The 20,945-nt window shown below is 52.9% G+C and overlaps 1 protein-coding gene and 1 long non-coding RNA gene across 6 annotated transcripts in view; one reads left to right on the forward strand and one right to left on the reverse strand.

Moving 5' to 3' along the window:
* Positions 1–3,997: 3,997 nt before the first annotated feature.
* Positions 3,998–4,694, reverse strand: LOC142073039 (uncharacterized). The gene is made up of 2 exons (XR_012669742.1): positions 4,378–4,694; positions 3,998–4,096 (listed from the first exon to the last, which is right to left on the reverse strand). It is a non-coding gene; the product is annotated as an uncharacterized LOC142073039 (long non-coding RNA).
* A 245-nt stretch (positions 4,695–4,939) lies between these two features.
* The window catches only part of POMGNT1 (protein O-linked mannose N-acetylglucosaminyltransferase 1 (beta 1,2-)), a 32,508-nt gene continuing 16,502 nt past the window's right edge, over positions 4,940–20,945 (forward strand). The window contains exons 1-9 of one of the 5 annotated variants that reach the window (XM_048861034.2): positions 4,940–5,114; positions 6,117–6,357; positions 11,170–11,278; positions 13,650–13,765; positions 14,281–14,346; positions 16,812–16,925; positions 18,189–18,306; positions 18,697–18,795; positions 20,114–20,334. In XM_048861034.2, the coding sequence (XP_048716991.1) occupies positions 6,238–6,357; positions 11,170–11,278; positions 13,650–13,765; positions 14,281–14,346; positions 16,812–16,925; positions 18,189–18,306; positions 18,697–18,795; positions 20,114–20,334 (963 nt within the window). In that variant the 5' untranslated portion in view covers positions 4,940–5,114; positions 6,117–6,237. Of the gene's footprint in view, positions 5,115–5,701; positions 5,759–6,116; positions 6,358–11,169; positions 11,279–13,649; positions 13,766–14,280; positions 14,347–16,811; positions 16,926–18,188; positions 18,307–18,696; positions 18,796–20,113; positions 20,335–20,945 lie in introns of those variants that run through there. The other 4 variants (XM_048861036.2, XM_048861038.2, XM_075131872.1 and 1 more) reach the window with 4 other exon arrangements.

The raw sequence follows: 20,945 nt of genomic DNA on the forward strand, positions 1-20,945 counted from the left end.
TTGTCATCCCTCTGAGCACCGCAGGAGCTGAATGATTTAGAAACATCTGTGGGCCATAACTCTCCTGCTGCCAGATCTTCCAGCTGCTGCCACGTTGTGGATGCAAGGATCCGGCGCACACAGCTGTGCTCTGCCTGGTCCATTCAGCAGCCCAGCGGGTCAGCTCTATGGGGGAGGTGCAAGCATACTCAGCAACCCTGCCTGTGCCAGGTTGTTCAGTAGCACTGGAGACATTTGATGGGCAATGGGGGATCATAAAAGTCTGTGGTCTAGATATTCGAGCCAATGGCCCGGTCGTGGGTTCAAGTCTCAACCCAGGCACTGAATGATTTGTGCCGATAAAGGGTTTAACATGCAGATTGTTGTCTAGATATACCATTCAGAGGCACCTCAGAGAGAATATCTAGCACTCTTCATCCATAGATCCCCAAGCACTTTGCAAACAAGGCCAGTATCATTATCCCCATTTTAAAGGTGGGGAAACTGAGGCACTGAAACGGGAAGTAGTCTGTGGTAGAATTCCACAGTCCCAGGGATAATCTACTAGGCTGCACTGCCTCCCTGGAACTATGCCATCCACCGTGACGTGGCTGCAGGGGATTGGAAACCAGTGATCTCCTGCCTTTTAGGCCAGGGTGATATCTCTGGTCAATGCCATTTCTATAGAGCCCTTCCATGGGAAGGATTTTCCTTGCTCCCTCCATAGCACCCCCTCTCCTTTCAAGAAAAAAGAAAAGGAGTACTTGTGGCACCTTAGAGACTAACCAATTTATTTGAGCATAAGCTTTCGTGAGCTACAGCTCACTTCATCGGATGCATACTGTGGAAAGTTTAGAAGATCTTATTATATACACACAAAGCATGAAAAAAATACCTCCTCCCACCCCACTGTCCTGCTGGTAATAGCTTATCTAAAGTGATCACTCTCCTTACAATGTGTATGATAATCAAGTTGGGCCATTTCCAGCACAAATCCAGGTTTTCTCACTCCCCCCCCCCCCACACACACACACACAAACTCACTCTCCTGCTGGTAATGGCTTATCTAAAGTGACCACTCTCCTTACAACCTTGATTATCATACACATTGTAAGGAGAGCGATCACTTTAGATAAGCTAAAAGAAAAGGAGTACTTGTGGCACCTTAGAGACTAACCAATTTATTTGAGCATGAGCTTTCGTGAGCTACAGCTCACTTCATCAGATGCATACCATGGGGTATGCATCTGATGAAGTGAGCTGTAGCTCACGAAAGCTCATGCTCAAATAAATTGGTTAGTCTCTAAGGTGCCACAAGTACTCCTTTTCTTTTTGCGAATACAGACTAACACGGCTGTTCCTCTGAAATCTGTCTTTAGATAAGCTATTACCAGCAGGAGAGTGGGGTGGGAGGAGGTATTTTTTTCATGCTTTGTGTGTATATAATAAGATCTTCTAAACTTTCCACTGAATGCATCCGATGAAGTGAGCTGTAGCTCACAAAAGCTTATGCTCAAATAAATTGGTTAGTCTCTAAGGTGCCACAAGTCCTCCTTTTCTTTTTGCGAATACAGACTAACACGGCTGTTCCTCTGAAACCTCTCCTTTCAAGGAGTGCTATGGAAGGCTGTCTGTGAGATCCACTGCTCTACCCGGCACAGGTCATATTCTGGGAGGTTAAAAATAATCCCAGACCGAGTTAACTTTTCTGTGCAGCAGCCCCCTCCATGCCGGGGGCGGGGTGATCCCAGCCTGGGGGTGTCCCTTACAGAGAGTTACCCTGTCCAGTATGTAGGAGGATACTGGGGAATTTCAAGTATCTGCTACCTGATGCTGATGAATAGCTGCAGCAATGTTGCAGTCATGATCAGGGCCCTGATCCTGCAAACTGCTCTCTGGAGGTCCACAGGGATCCCCCGTTCAGGAGCAGGGCTTGGGATGGCTGTGGCTTGGGAATAACAGCCCCTCACAAAGGCAGCGGGGTGGGGGGGATGTCAGCCCACAGAACTCTTTTGATGCCAGCAGAGCGAGTTTTCACGCACGTCTAATTTCATTTTCCTTCCTCCGCTCCTGTGCAAAGTTTGACACTTCGGAGTTCAGAGGAGAGCGAATTACCGGCAAGAAAAAAAAAGTGAGCCCGCAAGTTATCCTGGGCGAGCGTGCCCACAGGAGGAGGATCTGGGCCTGAGTCAGTCCCTTGAATGGAAAAGAACATGGATCCCCTAATCCTCCCCGGCCCCAGTGCTGGTTTCATACATGCCAGTGCTACCCTCCCATTAAAGGGCTGAGGGCTGGGGGGAGGGGAGGCAGTCTTTATGTTGTGACCTTCACCTTCCCAACGTCTGGCTTCCCCCATGAGACTGGATACCCCGTCCTGCAGTCGCCCAAAATAAAGGTAGCAATCACCCTCCTAAACATAGCAGCTGAGCGCACCACCCGATCTGGCATGGCTCACTGGTACAGACAGAGCACAGATCTCGGGGAGCTCCCAAAGCCTCCGAGCATCTGTTATTTAAAGTGCCTGCGTCCAGTTGGCAGCTCTCTCTTACCACCAGGTATCTGATGACAACATCGCTATGATCTATATCAAGGAGACATGGCCTCAGGGTATCTCTTAACCCCAGAGTAATCATCCACTCCTCAGGCAAGAACAGAGAAAGATCAGGCGTGTACCACTGCTAGCGAAGTACTCCTCCATAATCCAGCCTCTCTCTTAAACAGCCATTTTACCATAACCACTTTGCTACGACAATTTTGTTTGACCTCTGGTTGCAGACTCTGCACTGTTCGGGGGGTAGTTCTTTTCCTGGTCTGTCAAGACTGGTTTAGCAAGGAAGGAAGGTTTGTGGTTAAGGATCCGATTTGGGATTCAGGGATCTAGGTACAGTTCCTGGCTCTGCAACAGACTCCCTGTGTGACCGTCAGCAAATCACTGCATCGCTCTGTGCCTCAGTTTCCCCAGCTGTGCAATGGAGATAATAATTCTGTCTTATCCATTTAGACTGCAAGCTCTTTGGGGAAGAGACTGTCTCATAAGAACGGCCATACTGGGTCAGGCCAATGGTCCATCTAGCCCAGTGTCCTGTCTTCCGACAGCAGCCAGTGCCAGACACTTCAGAGGGAATGAACAGAACAGGGCAATTTTGGGTGAGCCATCCCATCATCCAGTCTCAGATTTTGGCAGTTGGAGGTTTAGGGACACCCAAAGTGTGGGGGTGGGGCCCTGACCATCTTGCTAATAGCTGTTGATGGACCTATCCTCCATGAACTTATCTAGTTCTTTTTTGAACCCAGTTAGACTTTTGGCCTTCACAACATCCCCTGGCGAGGAGTTCCACAGGTTGACTGTGCGTTGCGTGAAGAAGTACTGCCTTTTGTTTGGTTTTTAAACATGCTGCCTCATAATTTCATTGGATAACCCCTGGTTCTTGTGTTATGTGAAGGGGGTAAATAACGCTTCCCTATTTACTTTCGCCACACCACTCATCGTTTTACAGACCTCTGTCCTATCTCCCCCAGTCATCTCTTTTCTAAAGGGAACAATCCCACTCTTTTTAATCTCTCCTCATATGGAAGCTGTTCCATACCCCTCATCTTTTTCATTGCTCTTCTCTGTACCTTTTCCAATATCTTTTTTGAGACGGGGTGACCAGAACTGCACACAATATTCAAGGAGCGGGCGTGGGCATGCCGTGGATTTGTATAGTGGTGTTATGATATTTTCTGTTTTATTCTCTATCCCTTTCCTCTTAGTTCCTAACCTATGTGAATGTACAGCACCTAATGCAATGGGGCTCTGATCTCAGTGGGGGGCCTCTAGTGATACAAATAATTACTTGCAGTCAATCTCACTGTGCTTTGTTACCACATACCTGGGCACTGTAGAAAAATCTAAAATAGATTTGACTTTCCTGCTTGAGAGAGAAGAAGACGGAAGAGGACGTGGGAACACTGCAAGCCGCAATCATTCAAAAATCGTGAGTCAAACCCTCCCCCCCCCAAAAAAAAATTCCTAATATTTGCTTTAAAATCATGTTTATTTAAAAGGTTGGGTACTTTCTGCCTTGTGGTTTCCGAGCCCTTAGCATGCCCTCAGTTCACATTTTCCAGCTTTATTCTGCAACCACAAGAGACAGAAACTTTATTTTCTTAAATGAAAACTGAGCTGGCTCACTAACTCACATGACTCCAGAGCTGGGGCTTGAAGAACCCCTCCTCCCAATATCTCCAGATTCATGAAAAAAAAACCAACAACAACATCCCAAGACTTAGCAACACTGCTGAAGGCCTCCTCTGACTTGCTGGGTGAGCTTCGGGGGATCACTCGCTACCTCTGCCCCTCAGTTTGCCTCGTCTGTTAATAAAACAATAAATAGGGTTATCATGCGACTTCCGTACCGGCGGGGCCTTGGACGATGGCTGTGGCCGGAACGCAAAGCATTCCCCGACCTTCAGGAAAATCTCCGCGGGCAGTACAGGGCTCAGGACGCACCGCTCGATGAGGCCGACTGCCTCCCGGGGAGCAGCCCCAGCTGGCACCGTCCTTTTCCTCCTGGCTCGGGGAGATCCCGCTGGCCTCCGGGCTCAGCCACTGCGCAAGGAGAGGGGCGAGCCGCCAGCCTCCTGGCCCCGCTCTGCGTCTCCTGGCCCCGCTCTGCGTCTCCTGGCCCGCCCAGGGGCCCGAGCGGCGGCCTCCCAGCAGAGCACAGACCCCCCCCCCCCCCGCCCCAGAGAGTGGGTGTGTGTGGACGGGGGGCACCTGACGCCACGTGGGAAGCTGCCGCTGGCTCCGGAGTGGACCCCCCCCCCCCCCCGCCAGCTTTCCCCTTTAAGAGCAGGCTGCTGGCTGCGCGGCCCGCGCCGGAAGCAGGCGGGCGCGCCGAGTCCAGCCTCCCCCGAGCCGCCGCCGCCGCCGCCGCTGCCGCTGCCGCTCCGCGACCGGGGGCGGCGGCTGCTCCGCGGAGCCCAGCGCCCGCCCGCCGAGGAGGGGGCCCGGCTGCAAGGGGCCGCCGGCGGGGCGCTTCCCCCGGGCGCTGCAGAGCCGGGAGAGCCCGTAACCCGCCGGCCCGGCCCCGGGGCCGCCCGGCCCGCCGGCAACACTGTTGCAAAGCCGGGTGCCGCTTCCGTCGGGACAGGTGCGCCGGTGGCTGAACCAAGGGGGCGGGGGAGGAGCGATGCAGGCGGGGGAAGGCCCTCCCCAGTTGCCCCCCTCCAGCATAGGGGGGCTCTGCTAGTGGATTCCCCCCGGAGCTGGTCTCCTACCCCCCACCCCCGGCCTAACTCGCTTAGCGTTTAAAACTCCCCTTCCCTCCACCTTCTCTGAGCCCAGGCCCCACAGAGATACTTCAGCCTGCCTGCCAGGCGCCCTGCCCCGGCCCCCCCCCAATATTACAGCGCACGGCGGTGACCTTGCGGCTGGAGCACTCCCGTTGGGCGTGCGGGGCAAGTCGTGGGAAGGGGAGCTGGGATTTGGGGGTTTCTGTGCCCCCCCCCCCCGATCCTGTCTAGTGTGCATGGCACCCCGGTGGGTTTACAGACTCCCCTGGCTTAGTGTGGCTGCTTCCCTGGCGTTCTCAGGGAGCCCCTGGAACAGCGTGGGGCGGGACGGCAGGAGAGTGCCCTCACCCCCTAGCTAATGAGCCCGGACCAGGGTCTGGGGCAGTGTGGGGTGAGAGCAGAGCTCGGTTTCCCGCTGCGCAGCATGCCAATGCTGCTGTCCCTGCTGCAGACACCTGTTCCATTAGGACCTGGACTGAAGCCACCAGCTCACTCCACGCAGGTCAGTAAATGGCTCTTGGTGGCTACCAGCCTCTGCCAGGTTGTAACCGGTGGCCCAGGGACAGAGCTCCTGGCAACCCCTTGAGCCAAGCGTCGCGGATCACGACACCTGCCCCTCAGCCCAGAAATAGTGGGTGGGGATGCTCACACTGCTAGCAAATTATCACTCCTGATTGTGCTAGGGGCTGATGTTTGCACTGACGTTGGCTCGGGGTGACATCTGTCTGCCCTGCAGCTAACTCCCTGCCCTAAGGGTCACTCTGATCCAGAGCACCTGCACGTCCTCTTCTTTTCCTTCCCTGCCCAGTGTCAGGCCGGGAGTGGGTGGAAGAGGTTATCCCTTCCTGGTTCAACCACAGGTCTTCTGCACCTGCTGATCCTGTCGCAGCAGGGACCCTCGAAGGAATGGGACCGGAGCCTACCAGATCCTGACAGCTGCCCCAGGCTGCTCCCCTCACCCATCCTCCTCGCCCCGTGATAATGGATGAGTGGAAACCCAACGCTCCAGCCAAACAGTTTGTCCCGCGGAAAAACCGGAGCTGGTACCTCGCCTGGAAGTACAAGCTGATGAATCAGAGAGCCGTCAGGCGGCTATGCCAGGTGAGTTCTCTGGAGTAATGCGAATCCTGCCTATGGGGATTAAAGAAGATAAACTTGCAAAGCCCATGGATTATGGAGTCTCTGTGTTGGTGGAAGCGGCTGCAGCCCCTGTGACCTAACATGGTGGAACAGAATAACTTGTCCAGTCAGAAGCCACCTGAATTACATTGTACTCTTAAAATGCAGAATGGAATGAGTCTGACCCTCCTTTAGCTACAGCAAGTGCCTGCAGCCAGTTAAAGATTTTTCTTCAGCAGACAAAGGGTTTTTTTATGGACTTCACCAGTGGTTAGATGTTGTTTATTACTGGGACAAGCACAGCTCAACAACTGTTAAAGAGCATTTCCAGGAGAGGAGGGTGGGCTTGCTTGGGGCCTAGTTTTGAACTCTAGCTCTGGGTTTGGCATCCAGGGGGAAAGGGAAATCCTTGTGAGGCTTCGACTAATATGGCTTCTCCGCTGTGATCTTGGCCAGGGAAACTAGAGCCAGTCCATTTTTTGTTGTGTGATCCCTGTGCGCTACCAAGAGAGATGCTCTCGTTCTCCGTGCTGCAGGGGGAGTGGGTAGCTCTTTCTTCGCTCCTAGCGGAACATGGTTTTGATTTATTTGTCAGTCTATCTCAGGAGCTGCCCCATCGCCACAGTTTCTGAGCATCTTGCAATTACTGTATATGTCCTCATGACATCCTGGTAATGCACATTGCGGGGGGGGGGGAATCCCAAGTGTACACACAAAATGATGGGATCTAAATTAGCTGTTACTGCTCAGGAAAGAGAGCTTGGAGTCACTGTGGATAGTGTCGGAAAACATCCACTCAATGTGCAGCGGCAGTCGAAAACGGTAACCATGTTAGGAACCATTAGGAAAGGGATCGGTAATAAAACAGTAAATATCATAATGCCGCTGTATAAATCCATGGTATGCCCACATCTTTAATACTGTGTGCAGTTCCAGATGGTCCCATGTCAAAAAAGATAAGTTAGAATTAGAAAAGGTACAGAGAGAAGCAACAAAAATGATTAAGGGATGGAACAACTTCCACATGAGGAGAGATTAAAATGACTGGGACGTCTCAGCTTGGAAAAGAGACGACTATGCGGGGGGGGGGGGGGGATATGATAGAGGTCTATAAAAGCATGACTGGTGTGGGGAACGTGAATAGGGAAGTGTTACGTGAGGGAGTGAATAACACAAGAACCAGAGGTCAGCCAATGAAATTAATAGGCAGCAGGTTTACAACACACCAAAGGAAGTATTACTTCACATAACACATAAGCAACCTGTGGAACTCCTTGCCAGGGGATGTTGTGAAGGCCAAACCTCTAAATAAAAGAATTAGATACATTCATGGAGCATAGATCCATCAATGGCTATTAGTCAAGATGGTCAGAGATGCAACCCCATGATGTGGGTGCCCCCAGTCTATGACTGGCAGATGCTGGGAGTGGACCACAGAGGATGGATGACTTGATGACTGCCTGTTCTGTTCATTCCCTCTGAAGCACCTGGCATTGCCTACTGTTGGAAGACTGGATCCTGGGCTAGGTGGACCATTGCTCTGACCCAGTCTGGCCGTTCTCACTTTCTAAGAAAGTGCTGTGACGCCGTCTGTACAATGGGGATGTTGAAAGGCTAAGCCCAGGGTCACACAGAGAATCTGTGGCAGAGCAGGGACTCCCAAGTCCTAGGCCAGGGCTGTAACCACTAGACCATCCTGCCTCTGCGTGTGCAGAAGCAAATAGTTTAGAGGCCCTGTAATAAAGCGCTGGCAAGTGCACGTGTGTGTGTGCACTCCAGAAAGCTGAAGGTCAGATTCTCAGCTGGTGTTGCTCTATTGAAGCCAGTTTGACCCCAGCTGAAGATCTGGTTGAGTCTCTTTGGAAGTGATCAGCTGATGGGGATGGACATGCCGGAGGCATTGGGCGGCTGCTTCAGAAGCAGCTGTGGAAAGCCGCACAGTTCTGCAGCTTGCTGGCCAGCCTGGTGTGCGTCCTACCGAGACTCGGGACCTAGCTGTGGGAGAGTGGTGGGCGAGGGGTGAAGGGAATGAGCCCGTGCCAGGGTGGGAAAATTTAAAGGGGGTATTAACCTGTTACTCAAGAATTAAGTCACTTGACTTGCCTGTCAGCTTCCATTTGAGGATCTCAAAGCAAAACTGTAACTCTGATGAACTAAAACTTGGTGAGAGGTGAAGAGAAGAATCTGTTATGATCTATGCTTTGTACATTGACGTGGCCTGATCAGGGCTTGAGTACTGCTGTGATGGGCGCTGCTGAAAAACCTCCATAGAAAATTAAGCTTTGCCAGCCCTTAGTGCTGTTGGTGTGGCCCCATTTTTCAGATGGTGAAACAGGAAGAGAGAAAAGAAGTGACTTGTCTGAGATCACCCAGTGAGTCAGTGGTGGAGTGAGGGACAGAACCCAGATATCCTGAGTCGATGCCTTAGCTGCTCCTACTGCCACCACCAGCTAAGGATATTTATAGCTTCTATTGATAAGCCCTGGCTAATAAACAACCCAAACAGGGGGCCTGGGAGTCTAATAGCTCCTCAGTATATGGGATGTGGCAAGCTTTACAGCTGCTTCAGTTTGTAGATAAAGCAAATGGCCAGGTGTGAACCAGTCGGGTTCTGATTTGTATTGGACAAGGGTGGGACCTTTTTAAGAAGCACTTTCGCAGTGGGGTGGGTGGAAACTGATGGTATTGCTCCCATGTCAGAGAGCCACGGAGCCTGTGCTGGCTGCTCGCTCTGCATCCCCTTCCCCATCCTGTTACTTGTGCATTGTTGACCCTGATTTGGTGGCACTGCTCTTCTGTTAAACAAGCCCTTTACCCCTGTGTCGGGCAGGATCTGCTCCTGTGTCTGACCCTCCTGTCCAAAAGCAGCACACCTTTAGGCTGTCCTGATGAATGTAATCAGCGGCCCGTAGCCCTTGGGATTGATATTCTAGCTCGATGGGCATTGCAATGGAAATCCAGTCATCCAAACCCATGGATGCGCCTTCTATCTTGCTGCATGGCCGCTAGTCTAGGTAGCCTCGCAGCCGCTCCGCAGGAGAGTGGCATCCTCCCAGCCCATGTGGCCTATATTGGAGCCCTTTCTGTGCTCTGTGCTGTGTGTGTGTGTGAGCCTTCACAAGAAGGGAACGTGTTTCTGTGCAGAGCTGTATAAGACCCTGGTGCTATCTAAAGGCTCTTCAGTACCAATGTAACGACGCTGTTGGCGTCAGTAACAAAATCTGGGCTGGCACACTGCAGCAAGCTCCCTGGAACCAGCCTGCTCTTGCCTACTCTGGCTACCACCAGCGAGAGGAAAAACTCTGGGTGCTTCAATGACAAGCTGGAGCAGAAGGGGTAGCTGGGAGGGTGGCTTTCTCTTGCTGGATTGCTCCTCTCCAACAGGCTTAACCAACTAATCGGCTCTTGTTTTTTATCTGCTGTCTTTCCCCATAGCCTGGCTCCTAGACACAGCTCCACTGGTATAATGAGGCAGTTGCTAATAGAAGTCAAGTGGCGGTAGACAATAACAAAACTCCAGGCTGGTCTGAGGCCATGTGGCTCAGTGGACCTGCCCCCCCATCTGCTGAGTGTGTGATAGACGTATTCGGTGCCCAGTGAGCAAGTGGCATTCTCCATTGGTCAGTTTCCAACCTTGCAGTCATAAATAATCTGGTGCCGGCTGCTTTGGTGGAAGGTTCTCTGAGTATTAACTAGAGCTAAAGCCGGCAGGCCGGGCACCAGAGTATGTAGCAGAGTAAAGGAACCTTGTCTCTTGTTTGTTGCTCTTTCCCATGGCTTTGAGGATAGGAGTATTGCTTCCAGTGGGAAAGTGATCAGCTACTTTAGTGACTTCCAGCTTTTGTGACTCAAACTATGTATATAGCCCCCCTGGCGTCTAAACCGGTCCCTACCCCAAATGAGGGGTATCCGCCTCCTTTTACAGATGAGAGGGACACTAACATGGTGAGAGTCATTCTACGACTTGTCCGAGGTCACGCAGGGAGCATGGCAACACCAGGATTTGAACTCAGATCGCCAGAGCCCCAGTCCCTGTGCTTAGGGGACTGGTCACCCTTTCTGTCTCAATTTCAGCCCTGAAAGGTCATTTCTATCTCCTGCTGTGTCCTCAGCCCAAAGGTGACTGGGGGAGGATTGCATTGGAGTAGGGAAGGCAATTGATACAGGAAGCTCACCCCTGAAGTTCCAGAAGAGACCTCTGTCTCCTCGTAGGTCTGCCTTACGATGGGCTCTTTCATTACGATAGCGTCACAGGCAGCTGGGCCATGTGACGTTCTCTGCAGCGTTCAGTGTCATGGAGGTGACTGCATTGCTGTCTCCAGGCAGGCAGAGGAAATAAAATACTGCTCTTCTCTCTTTCCCCTAGACCTCTGACTGCGCTCATCTCTGCAGCGATTCACGCGCCCAGATCGTAATGCAGGGGGAGTTAAGGTTTCTGTCAGAGGTGTAATTCTGAATCTCCTGACGTTTGCACTATTCTAATGTGGTTGATTTTTCCCCTCCTCACGCACCCCTGTGAGGCAGGGGTGTTATCCCCATGGTACAGGTGGGGAAACTGAGACACGGCAAGGCTAAGTGACTAGCCCAAATCATACAGGAAGAGTGTGGCAGAAATGGGAATTGAACCTGGGTGTTTCAAGTTCTACACAAACACCCTAGCCACTGGACCACCCTTTCTTCTGTGTGGTAGGGAAAACTATGGCTATCTGAGATCCTCTGTGAGGATCATATTGTGGTTTATCCTAACACGTTGTTGTGCGGCGTGTAACTGACCCAGAACTTTTTGCCTTGCAGATGGGTGCCATCCTCTTTCTGCTTGTGACTGTGATTGTGAATATTAAGCTGATCTTGGACACTAGAAGAGCTGCCAGCGAGGGGGAGGAGGAGTCTGCCCAAGACTATGGTGAGTCTGAGGGGCCTGGGTCAAGGCGGCAGCAGTCGACGCATTCCCATGCTACCTTGCCAATGCGTGCGGCCGTGCCGTAACCAGAGCTGGTTAGAAAACAGGCTTTGTCAAAACTTTCCATGGGGGGGGAAACGTCCACTTTGTTTGGCAAACAAAATCTAAACCAAAAATATTTTTAGTTGGAAATGCTGCCGTGGTGCCTTATGGGAGTTGTATTTCAGGTGCCATGTGCGCTTACTCTTCTACTGTATAGGCTAGGCTCCTTGTGGGACTACATCTCCCATGGTGCACCATGGTCGTACCTCATGGTGAAGGGCAGCGATTGCATCATGGGGAGTCCCCTGACCTGGTACATCCTGGGAGATGTAGTTTCATAGAATCAAAGAAGATTAGGGTTGGAAGAGACCTCAGGAGGTCATCTCGTCCAACCCCCTGCTCAAAGCAGGACCAATCCCCAACTAAATCATCCCAGCCAGGGCTTTGTCAGGCCAGGCCTTCAAAACCTCTAAGGATGGCGATTCCACCACCTCCCTAGGCAACCCATTCCAGTACTTCACCACCCTCCTAGTGAAATAGTTTTTCCTAATATCCAACCTAGACCTCCCCCATTGCAACTTGAGACCCTTACTGCTTGATCTGGCATCTGCCACCACTGAGAACAGTCAAGCTCCATCCTCTTTGGAAACCCCCTCCAGGTAGTTGAAGGCTGCTATCAAATCCCCCCTCACTCTTCTCTTCTGCAGACTAAAGAATCTAGTTCCCTCAGCCTCTCCTCGTAAGTCCTGTGCCCCAGACCCCTAATTATTTTCAATGCCCTCCGCTGGACTCTCTCCAATTTGTCCACATCCTTTCTGTAGTAGGGGGCCCAAAACCGGATGCAACACTCCAGATGTGGCCTCACCAGTGCCGAATAGAGGGGAATAATCACTTCCCTCGATCTGATGGCACTGCTCCTACTAATGCAGCTAACTACTGTTAGCCTTATTGGGAACAAGGGCACACTGCTGACTCATATTCAGCTTCATCCATTGTAATCCCCAGGTCCTTGTCTGCAGAACTGCTGCCGAGCCATTCGGTCCCTAGTCTGTAGCGGTGCATGGGATTCTTCCGTCCTAAGTGCAGGACTCTGCACTTGTCTTTGTTGAACCTCATCAGATTTCTTTTGACCCAATCCGCCAGTTTGGGAATCCCTACCCTCCAGCCTATCTACCCCACCCACCCACCCCCTGCAGCTTAGTGTCATCCGTGAACTTGCTGAGGGTGTGATCCATCCCATCAGCCAGATCATTAATGAAGATGTTGAACAAAACCAGCCCCAGGACTGACCCCTGGGGCACTCTGCTTGATACCGGCTGCCAACTAGACATCAAGTTTGTCTAGAGAGCCCAGCCCATAGAAGAGAATGGGGATGAGAGGAAACAGGACTACAACTCCCATGAGGTACTAGGGCGATATGTCAAAACTGAAATATTTCAGCTTTCAGGATTTTGGTGGTTTTGAGGGAAGCGTTGAAATCTTTTCCAGAAAGCAACCCTTTTTGTGAGGGGAGGGGGAGGGAAATTGTGTAACCGAAACCCCCGTTTATCTGCTGGAAAGACAATTTTTGATGGAAAACTTTTGACCAGCCCTAGCTATGACGTTGAATGAACCCTCTGCATGCTGCTAGAGATAATACGTCATTCTAGGTCTGCTCCATCCTTTGCTAGGCCGTTCATCCGGCTTTAGACCAGATAGCCCTCTCTTTTGGGTGGTTTGTCCCCCATCCAGTGTTGAGACTAAACCAGACAGAGGGTGGAGTGGCGTGCTGTTCCAAATTGCATTCTCTGTGCAGTGTGACATTGTACGCATCACGCAAGCAAGGTCATGCCGGCAGGGGTGGGCCCACGCTATTCCCAGAAGTACTGGAAAGTCTGGCATTCTGGGAATGCGTGCATGGTCACCTTATCCGGCCTTGACCGCTCTGTTCAGACTGCCAGCCACGGTGGATTCTGGAGACATGGACTTCTGTTCACCCAGGGCTGGACTGACACCCCAACTGGGAAAGGCCAGGTGGTGGGTGAGGCTGGCACTTCCTCCCCTTCTCCCTCATCAGGAGTAATTAAAGAGCTGGAGGTCCTCAAGCTTTGCCACCTGGTCCCTCAAGCACCAGGGGCCACGTCAGCTGGGCTTGGTGGAAGGATGTTTTGGAACATCCCACCAGATCTGTAAAGAGAGATGCTGCAGCCTGCTGGGAGTGGCAAGAAAGCACGTGTTGTGGTGATAGGTTGGGAATCTCCCCCATCCACTGAGGGGAACCCGCTGGTCCTCGTTGCACTGAGCCACAACTAGGCAGGTAGGGCTGAGTCTTCAGGCACCCCTCTCTCCTTAGATGAAGGTGTGCAGCATCTGGAGAGCCTGCGCCGCCCCACCAGCACCAGGAAGGTCTTGGACATCGAGGTGTACTCCAGCCGGTCGAAGGTCTACGTGGCTGTGGACGGGACGACGGTGAGTGGCTGGTACAGGAGGCTGCAGGTTACCCACGGGAGCCGAGGGCGGGAGAACTGGCTTGGGTGGAACCAGAACAGACCTGATCTCCATCACCCAGACCTTGAACTGAAGCTCTTCCTGGAGCTCCTCGTCCAAGCAGAATGCAGCTCAGGCCTTTGCCATGCTCAACAATTGAATGGCTTGAGTGTAAGCCTACTTCTGCTGCCATTGAAGTCAATGGTAAAGCTCCTATTGACTCAATGAGCTAGGATCAGACTAAGGCTTAGCGTCTAATTCTCCACCCTCTCTTTCTTTCTTCCGAGGATGGCTTGTGCTGAGTACAGTGGTAGCAGGTGGCCCACTGCCGCGAATTGGAGAAACCAGCGAAGGGGCTGGAATTTGAAGTTTAGTGAATTCTCCCGCTGTAGGAGCAGCTGTGTGACAAACCCAGCTGCCACCACTGGGGTGGAGGAGTTCCTGGGAAAGAATTGGGGAGGCCTGGCGGATTGTAACAACGTTTCTCCCTCCCGCAGGTCTTGGAAGATGACGCTCGAGAGCAGGGCAGAGGGATCCACATCATTGTGTTAAATCAGGCTACGGTAAATCGCACCGATTGTCCCTGCATGTGTTCGGGCAGGGCTGTCTGGCATTCCTGCCCAGTGACACTGTTCCTCGATGAGGGCTAGCTACATGCGTAAGCCAGTCTTGCATTTCTCCAGGCCAAAGAGAAATCTCTGAACCCCTTCTCTTGCAATGGTACAAAAGCACTGGGTGGGTTTCTCCCTTGCTAGCCCAGCTCACAAAAGTGGAGCTGCCTTGGAATATCTGGCAACAGATGAACCCGTGTGTGAGCCGGATGCTTCAGCCCCGGGAGCTGGGTGCCTCGGCCTGGGGAAGTTGCAGCCTCAAAGGAAATGCCTTGGGAAAGCCCTGGTTGGAAGTAGTTGGAGGTGGGGCCACAGACTTCAGTGGGAGTCATTCCATTGGCGTTGATGGGCTTTGGCTCATGTAGTGCAGACTTAACTCTAGTTTTGGCTTTCCAGAGTGCCAGGATGCAGGGGCAATGGAAGGTTCCTAAAAGGGGAGGGGGGGGGAGCTACCTGCACCCAAACCATGGCCCCACCCCCCATGCTCCCTCTTCCTCTGAGGCTCCACCCCCAAACTCACTCCTCCCCCATCCCCTGTTGCTCACCCTTACAGCTGGTGAAAGGTTGGTGAATCGTAGGACAGAAAGGGACCTCGAGAGGTCATCTAGTCTGGTCCCCTGCGCTCAAAGCAGGACAAACATAATAACTAGCCCATCCCTGACAGGTGTTTGTCCAACCTGTTCTTAAAAATCTCCAATGATGGAGATTCCACAACCTCCCTAGGCAATTTGTTCTACTGCTTAACTACCCTGACAGGAAGGTTTCAGAGGAACAGCCGTGTTAGTCTGTATTCGCAAAAAGAAAAGGAGTACTTGTGGAAGTTTTTCCTAATGTCCAACCTGCACCGCCCTTGCTGCAATTTAAACCCACTGCTTCTTGTCCTAGCCTCAGAGGTTGATAAGAAATTTTTTTCTCTCCTCCTTGTAATAACCTTTTATGTACTTGAAAACTGTTATCATGTCCCCTCTCAGTCTTCTCTTCTCCAGACTAAACAAATCCAGTTTTATCAATCTTCCCTCATAGGTCGTTTTCTAGACCTTTTATCATTTTTGTTGCTCTTAGAATCATAGAATCACAGAATATCAGGGTTGGAAGGGACCTCAGGAGGTCATCTAGTCCAACCCCCTGCTCAAAGCAGGACCAATCCCCAATTAAATCATCCCAGCCAGGGCTTTGTCAAGCCTGACCTTAAAAACTTCTAAGGAAGGAGATTCTACCACCTCCCTAAGTAACGCATTCCAGTGTTTCACCACCCTCCTAGTGAAAAAGTTTTTCCTAATATCCAACCTAAACCTCCCCCACTGCAACTTGAGACCATTACTCCTTGTCCTGTCCTCTTCTACCACTAAGAATAGTCTAGAGCCATCCTCTTTGGAACCACCTCTCAGGTAGTTGAAAGCAGCTATCAAATCCCCCTTTATTCTTCTCTTCTGCAGACTAAACAATCCCAGTTCCCTCAGCCTCTCCTCATAAGTCATGTGTTCCAGACCCCTAATCGTTTTTGTTGCCCTTCGCTGGACTCTCTCCTATTTATTCACATCCTTCTTGTAGTGTGGGGCCCAAAACTGGACACAGTACTCCAGATGAGGCCTCACCAGTGTCGAATAGAGGGGGACGATCACGTCCCTTGATCTGCTCGCTATGCCCCTACTTATACAAGTAAGTACATTCCTCTCCCCCGTTGGGGGCGGATACAGGTCCACATGCGCCGTGGAGAGCAGAAACCCGGCACTTGCACAGTTGGGACGTCGATGAGATTTTTGTTTGGTGGGCCGGCAGCTGCCCGGGCTTCAGCCCATCTGCGGCGAACATCCTTACCATCCGCAAGGCGGGCTGTGGCTTGAGACCGGTGGGGTTTTCTTGATTTTAGTGGGTGACGAGGCGGGTGTTCTAGACCTTTGTGGCATGATGGAGTGGCATTTTCCACAATCTCTTTATCTGTCGCGGCGCCTTGCCGGACATTTCCTGGTGCTCTCTTCTCTGGATGTTCTCCAGTTTGTCCACATCTTTCCTGAAATGTGGCCCCCAGAACTGGACACAATACTCCTGGTGAAGCCTAATCAGCACGGAGTAGAACGGAAGAATTACTTCTCTTGTCTTGCTTACAACACTCCTGCTAATACATCCCAGAATGATGTTTGCGCTTTTTTTTTTTTTTGGCAATAGGGTTACACTGTTGACTCATATATTTAGCTTGTGATCCACTACGACCCCCAGATCCCTTTCTACAGTACTCTTTCCTAGGCAGTCATTTTCCCAGTTCGTACATGTGCAATTGATTGGGCCTTCCTAAGTGGAATATTTGGCATTTGTCCTTCCTGAATTTCCTCCAGTGAGGAGTTTTGGGTGGTGCTCGTGTCCGGGGGCCTGGTGTACGTGCATCATGCAGGGTGTGCCATGTGTTTGAACATCTGCAGGGTCACGTGATGGCCAAGAGGGTGTTTGACACCTACTCACCCCATGAAGACGAAGCCATGGTCCTCTTCCTCAACATGATCGCTCGTGGCCGCATCCTGATCTTCTCTATTAAGGTAGGTGGGTCTGACGCCGAGGGAGACTGCAGATCACGTCACTGACGCGGATCAAGCTCTAGCAAGGCCCAGGCTGGTTCTGCTTCCCTGCAGTCTTGTCTCATGAACGTTCTAACACATGTGTCAGACAGTGAGCCCCATTCTCCTCCAGCTCATTATTTATATGATGGGAATGCCAAGGAATCCGTACCTTATTTATTACAGTAACACCTAGGAGCCCCAATTACAGGCCAGGACCCCACTCTGCTGTGCGCGATACAAATGCAGAAAAAAATGAGTGCCTGCCCCCAAGGAGTTTACAATCTAAGTATAAGACGAGGCATCAAATGAATATAGACGGACAGGGAAGCCCAAGGAAACTGTGGCCGTATTGGTCAGCCTGACCGACAGTGGTCTCGGCACACCAGCAGTCGAACCGTTGTCAAGTTTTTTTTGTAGGCATCCTGGCAAAGGGGAGTTTTGAAGGAGGATCGTGCGCGAGTTTTCAGATAGCCCCGTCTCCCCCCCCCCCCCCCCCCACTTGGAGAAAGCAAAAGGGTGTTTGTTTGAAAACACTTAAATGTGACCGCAGGGTACTGCTGTTGAGCAGAATGGGGTTACTCCTGTCTCCCACCAGCATGAGTGGGAAGAGCATCTGGATGGGTGTTATCCTCCCCCATTGTTTTCTGTCACTCTTGGGGGTTTGTGCATTTTCTGTCCTATAAAGCATCCTTCAGCTACAGCTTCTCTGAAACGCTCTACGTCCAAAACTCCCTGTGCCTTTCTATTTAAACTGTTCCATTTCCTGATTTCTGACTGACACTTGCATGCGGCATCGCCTGTCTCAGGTGGGAAATAGCTTGGAAGATACGTTCCCCAGAGGAATTAAGATAAACTTTTTTTTAATCCATCATGCAACTTACTATCCGTTGTGACCCAGAGGCAACGTCTTTCTTTCTGTCTGATCTTTGCAAGGGCAGCGATCCTGAGTCGGAAACGCATGGCTGCTCTGACCTTCCCTGTGGGTCTGCTTAGCGCCCTCAATTCGCAGGGGGGTGAATCGCCCTGCAGCCGGTGCGCATCAGCGAGCTCTGCTGGGGGGAGTGAGCGGAAGAGGCCTTCCAACCGCCAGCTCCGAAACGTGGCTCTCTGGGGCTGAGCCTCCAGTGGGATTTAGAGGGGGAACGATGGGAAGACCACCCTGCTGGCTGCAGTGGGAGATGGATGCTGCCGGTTCAGAGCAGGGGAAGATGCCACCTCACGATGTGTTTTGTTCCGTTCCAGGACGAAGGCTCCTTCCACCTTAAAGACTCAGCAAAGAGCCTCCTGAAGAGCTTGGGAAGCCAGGTCGCCTCGTCCCTCAGCTGGAGGGACATGTGGAGCTTTGTGGGGAAGAAAGGAGGTGAGAGCCCTGCTCCGGCCGGGGCCAGACGGGAGGGGAGACAGAAGGGATGGACTCTGGCTAACTGGACGGAAATGGCATCCCCTCAGTGAGTGGGGGCACGGGGGGTAATCCCACAAACCCCGTCCTTACCCTGCGGTGTCCGAGCAGAGTTGACATCTTTTGGCCATGGGAGCCTGCGCCCTGGGTGCAGGTTGAGTGTTGGGGGGAGGGAGACACGTCTCCTTCTCAAGCACCTGTCATTGTTGGAGGGTAGGAGGTACCAGCTGGTCTCTCGGTGATGACGTGGGTTCTGGCTGGCTCTGTACAGCGGCCAGGGAGACGGGCATGGTTGGGTATCTGAGTGCCGTTCGGCAGCACCCTGGGTCTGACTGCACATCCACCCCTCAGGCGAGGTGTATGGCGAGAAGCATTCCAAGTCTCCGGCGCTCTCCACATGGGGGGACCCCGTCTTGCTGAAGACCGAAGTCCAGCTGACCTCCGTGGAAGGTAGGTGAATCGGGGGGGGCTCCTCCAGACCGGGGCAGAGAGCCGCTGGGTGGGCGGGCGCCCCATCGCACGCCTCGCTTGGATAAGAGGTGAGGGCTGCAGGAGAGAGACGGACGCTGCGGGGAGACCCTGGCTCTGCCTCAGCACCTGCAGCTGGAGAACCCCTCTCAAGAAGAGATCAACCCCCATTCTCAGTGGGGGCGGGTGGGAGGGCGGGGTTGAAAGAGGTTGGCGGGGGGTGGGAAACCAGATTCTGCTGTAAATCTGGCCCCATGGAGATGAGAAATGATTGGGGAGGAGGGGCAGTGTGGCCTAGTGGATGGGGCTCTCGGCTCGGATCTGGATTCTATTCCTGGCTCTGATACTGTGTACGTCCACTCGCCCTTCTGTGCCCCCCACTTTGTAAGCTCTGTGGGGCAGGCGCTGGCTCTCACGATGGCCGTACAGCGCCTAGCGCAATGGAGTTCTGAGCTCAGCTGTGGCCTGGAGGTGCTGCTGGCCTACAAGTAATCAGATGCCAGCACTGTGAGGCCTTGTGGAGGGCATGGGGAGGTTTGGGGTCTCTCTCTCAAACCTGTGCTGCCATATCTCAGGGATGGTATTCTTCTGGGAGGGTGAGGCAGAGCTGTGTGCAAGCCCCTCGGTGAGGAATTTGCACTGGGGGGTGATGGGAGCTGACTTCAGGCTGCATTGTTCTGACAGGGCCGTTTCTGGCGGCTAGGAAGTGGTGGTTTGTTTGGGGTTGGGTTTTTTTTCTTCCTTTTTAAAGCCGCCGACCTCATTAATACAGGACTGGGCGTTAAAACGGAATTGGTGCTTCTGTTGTAAATCCGGTGCTTGCTCTTTTATTTTCTTAGCAACCCTACAATAACAAACCAGCATGCTTCTGCCAGGAGGAGGGGAGGAGATAAAGGAGTGGGTTTCCTTTTCCTGCTTCCAAGGGATTGTTTGTGAATGCCTAGGGTGGGTCTTAAAATAGAAGTTGGAAGAAATCTCTCTGGACCATGCCGTTCAGAGCTCCCATTCCTTCTGCGCTCATCCAGCTGCCAGGGCTTTCTGTGCCCCTGTAGGGTTTGAGCCTGGGTGCCCACCCAGGGCAGCGGACAGAGGCTGGCTGCACTTCTGCGAAGGCATCCGCTCGGCCCAGGTGGCCACCAACGGCAGTAAGCCATGGCACGACAGCTGAGGCTGCAGGTGGGGGCAGTGAAATGCCAGGGCAGCAGGGCTGTGCCCTGGCACAAAGGGGTGAGCTGCCTGCTTTCTCCCCTCCCGCCCCGAGCAGTGGTCTGAACTCGGCTAGTCTCCCGTTCCCCCGCAGATGCCGAGTGCCGCTGGCCCGACACGGAGCTGAACCGCCGCCGGTGGAGGTTCTGCACCAAGGTGGAAGGTTACGGCAGCGTCTGCAGCTGCAAAGACCCCACGCCCATCGAGTTCAACCCTGATCCCGTGAGTGTGCAACGGCCAGCGGTCGTCTTCCCCTCCAAGCGCGAGCGGAGGAAGGGGAGCGGGAAGCCCTTGCCGCCAGCTGAGCATGGAGCGGTGCGTGGCCCTCCCCTGGCATAACGTCTGCAGGAGGCTTCGGGATAGACGGAGCACAGAGGGCTCCCGCTGAAATCACGTCGGCCTGCTTCTGCGCGGCATGCCACCTCCAGCGGGCTCCCCGAATGCACCTGGCTGTGGGAAGGGAAGGGAAGGATGCTGCAGTGTCTCTCTGAAACGGCCAGGGACGACTGTGGTAGAGTAGCTAGGGCACGAGGGTTCGTACACACCAGGGTAGATCTCGCTACGTCCATTCCCTGCCGTGGCAGGGGCCTGGAGCATTCCTGACACTGCCGTCTCTTCTGTTCCCTGCCCGTGGCACACCTCAGTCCAGCCTCCTGAGGGCTGTAACCGTCGGGCTTGGTGTGGGCTGGCCGGGTGGTGGTCAGTGATGACCTCCTGGTCTGGCACTCCCTTCTGGACTAGGGCTCTGTTACGGTCTAGCAAAAAGTGCTCTTGGGTCCGAAATGGCAGCAAGCGGGCAGGACCCCTGTGGCATCTCTTACCTGACAGCTGGCATCTCCAGTCACCTGGCATTCCTCTCAGGCCAGGCCGAGGCCTGGGATCAGTCCTGAAGAGAGAACCTTGCCGAAACAATCACCATGCGATTT

The sequence above is a fragment of the Caretta caretta genome, chromosome 8 (assembly GCF_965140235.1).
Source record: "Caretta caretta isolate rCarCar2 chromosome 8, rCarCar1.hap1, whole genome shotgun sequence".
Lineage (NCBI taxonomy): Eukaryota > Metazoa > Chordata > Testudines > Cheloniidae > Caretta > Caretta caretta.